The 2969-nt window shown below is 39.2% G+C and overlaps 1 protein-coding gene across 1 annotated transcript; it reads left to right on the top strand.

Annotated features, from left to right (window-relative positions):
• Nucleotides 1-1488: 1488 nt before the first annotated feature.
• On the top strand, nucleotides 1489-2466 carry LOC149155666 (lysM domain receptor-like kinase 3). Its single transcript, XM_089444492.1, has one exon. It carries the CDS (start codon nucleotides 1489-1491, stop codon nucleotides 2464-2466), a length of 978 nt encoding a protein of 325 aa, XP_089300618.1.
• Nucleotides 2467-2969: the final 503 nt, after the last annotated feature.

Genomic DNA, 2969 nt, shown 5'->3' with positions numbered 1-2969 from the left:
TGATGTGAGTTACTTTTTTGTTATTCTTTTGAATATAAAAAAAGTACATTTCGTTGTTAGTGGCATTGATTTCTCACCATGTTGTGAATCTAACTGCAGTTCTGCAAAAACTTACTTACATTCTTTGAACCATGTCTGACCATAATTACTCTTCTAGACTTGATAACGCTGTCACTGATTACATCCTTAGTGATTACATCAAAAATTAAATTATTGTTGATTGTTCACTGAATTATGACATAAAAATAAGTGCATGTATTCTTAATTCTGTTTTCTGTAGTGTCTCGATAGTTGATTGTTGATTTCCTTTATCTCGTACCAGCCTTTATTCCTGTAGGATCTTTGGGAGGTGTTCCATCTGTTCTATAGAAGTATGGATAGAATTTTGTATCTGGTCGCCTAACAATTCCTCAATTTGAATGTGTCCAAGCTCTAGAGATAGAGCATTCTTAAATAATGTGTTAGCGCAATTGTTGAATTCTTGTAAATATGTTGATAGTGGATCTCCTGGAAATAGCATCTAATCTCTCTAATCCTTAGTTTCGAGGTAGCTAAATTCAATGCTTCAAGCTTGGCCACACCATTAAGCCAGTCAATAACACATTTTGAATCCCCCAATATCCTGATATTTTTAATGTTTTTGAGTTTTGATGAAGACACGAGGGTCCATGCTGCTATGAGTTCTGCTTTGGTATTTGTTCCAATATCGATGTCAATTCTAAATTGAATGGATCTGTATTCAGATAGTTTGATCAGACCCCCTCCACCACACAAATTTCTTTGTGCAACCCCATTGAAAAAACCAATAGTGACATCAATAGAGATCACAAATAGATTTTTCTTTATTGATTTTTTTATTATCAGTTTCATGGATATATTTTCTGAAATGTACAACTATTTTGGATGATAGTGAACCAGTCCACAAAAATGAGAAAATAACCATATGTTTTGTTTTCTTGGCCCACTGGTGAAGTGCTGCTTCAAAAGTGGACCATCTATGGTAAGTATTTCCGGCGATAGACCATAGACCTGATGACAATGTCCCATTTTTGCTGAGCAATATGACAATTTGTGAACCTATGATCTACAATTTCTTAAAATATATATAATATAGAATGGAAAACAATATCCGTGAGCAATATGAGAATTTGTGAACATGTGATCTACAAAAAGGAAAAAAAAAAAAAAAAAACTTCACAAACTTTTTTATACGATCACTGTTACTTGATTGTACGATGTTTTGTTGGTTGGATATCTGGGCCCTTAAACCATTTAAAAAGCCTTCCCTTCAAACCTATATCTTAAACCTGGGCTAGTACGAAACCTAGTCCACGGCCCAACTGACTTGACCGACGGGACAGTGAAGAAATGTATCATCCTCATATTCTGCCCAATGGCGCATAAGTTGGGTGTTCGTTTCTGTGGGGGAATGGGGAGCTAGTCTGAGCAGGGCGTTTATTATGCGTCATGTGCCGAACCAAACCTAAAATGGTGGCACAGCCAATTCCCTTAAAATCTCCAAGAAAACCCCATCGTTCAGACGAGGTCCTTACGAGCAGGACGACGGACCCTGGAAGCTCCACCCAATTCTCAAAAGAATCCGGAACTTCTACTAGCAGTGCTCAATCTCTCGCAGGCCTGAGAAAATTGCTTCCAGAGAATCCGCACCTCTATTCATTTCATGAAATCAAGAGGGCAACCAAGAATTTCCGCTCTGGAAAGCTCGGGAATTCTTCTGTCTGGAGGTGCACGCTGAGAGGTAAATCCGTTGTCGTTACAGAAAGGAGCCGAATGGATTGGATTGATTTTAGGGCAAGATTAAGAGAAATCTGTAATCTTCACCATAGGAGCATTATTAATCTTTTGGGCGGGTGTGGGGAGGAGAGGCGTCTGTATCTTGTGTATGAATATGTGGAGGGTGCAAACCTGAGGGAATGCCTGAGGGGTAGCAGAGTGCCTGGATATACTGTGCTATCTTCATGGATTTCTAGGGTTCAGATTGCCCTTGATGTGGCTCAAGGGCTTGAATATCTTCATCGTTATACAGGTTTGCATTATGTTCACAAATACATGAAATCCAGCAGCGTAATCGTTGTGGAGCCTGATTTCAGGGCCATGATTGCCCATTTTGGTACCTATGAGTTAAGTGGTGAATCCACTGTTAGGGCATCTTTCAGTACAGAGATTACAGAGGAGGGTTCTCGGGACACTGGTGGGGATTACTGGCGTTCGTCCAGTAAGAGAATTGTTGGTACACGGGATTACATGGCTCCAGAATATGCTGCAAATGGTGTTATTTCTCAGAAGACTGATGTCTTTGCTTTTGGGGTGGTGTTGCTGGAGCTTTTATCTGGGCAGGATCCTCTAAAATTACATTATGTGCAGCGAAGAATGAGCATACCAGGGTGTCGCTCATGGAGGGTTTCTCGTCGATTGTTTCTGAGCCTGACTGTTTGGCCAGACTGAGATCGTGGATTGACCCTCGGCTCAAGGATTCTTACCCTGTTGACGGTGCTGAGAAAGTTTCACGACTTGCAGCGATGTGTTTGGATGCAAATCCCAGCAGTAGACCTGACATGAGGCACGTAGCTGGCGAGTTGTCTAAAATTTTTCTGATATCCAAGAATTGGTCAGAAAAATTGAATGCCAATAAAGCAATCCTTACAAGCACATTTGAGGCCAGGTAGTGCAGCAGACAATTGGTTTTTCATATTCTGGCTTTTGAATAGCTATGCATTCAGCATTCTTCATCAAGAATCTCTTTTTAACTAAAATAAATGGGTAGCTTGATAGGCTTGGCTAAATTTTGTTGAATACCTGTACATCACATTTCAAAATATGATTGAAATTTACAATCAAAATAAGAATGGTTTGTTCACTCTTTCAAATGCAATACATCTGAACACAGTTCTCAGTTTTTTTTTAACTGTATTGCTATATTTTTATACAACATATTTGAAAAACATTTT

Source organism: Pinus tabuliformis, chromosome 9 (genome assembly GCF_031772625.1).
Source record: "Pinus tabuliformis cultivar Carrire ecotype Pingquan chromosome 9, CPIR1, whole genome shotgun sequence".
NCBI classification, from domain to species: domain Eukaryota; kingdom Viridiplantae; phylum Streptophyta; class Pinopsida; order Pinales; family Pinaceae; genus Pinus; species Pinus tabuliformis.
The sequence above is the reverse complement of the archived record's forward strand: the minus strand, read 5'-3'. Positions and strand labels throughout refer to the sequence as shown.

Bases quoted from the DNA above. Each gene is read 5' to 3' on its own strand.
- LOC149155666 (XM_089444492.1), top strand. From the start codon at position 1,489: ATGGTGGCACAGCCAATTCCCTTAAAATCTCCAAGAAAACCCCATCGT.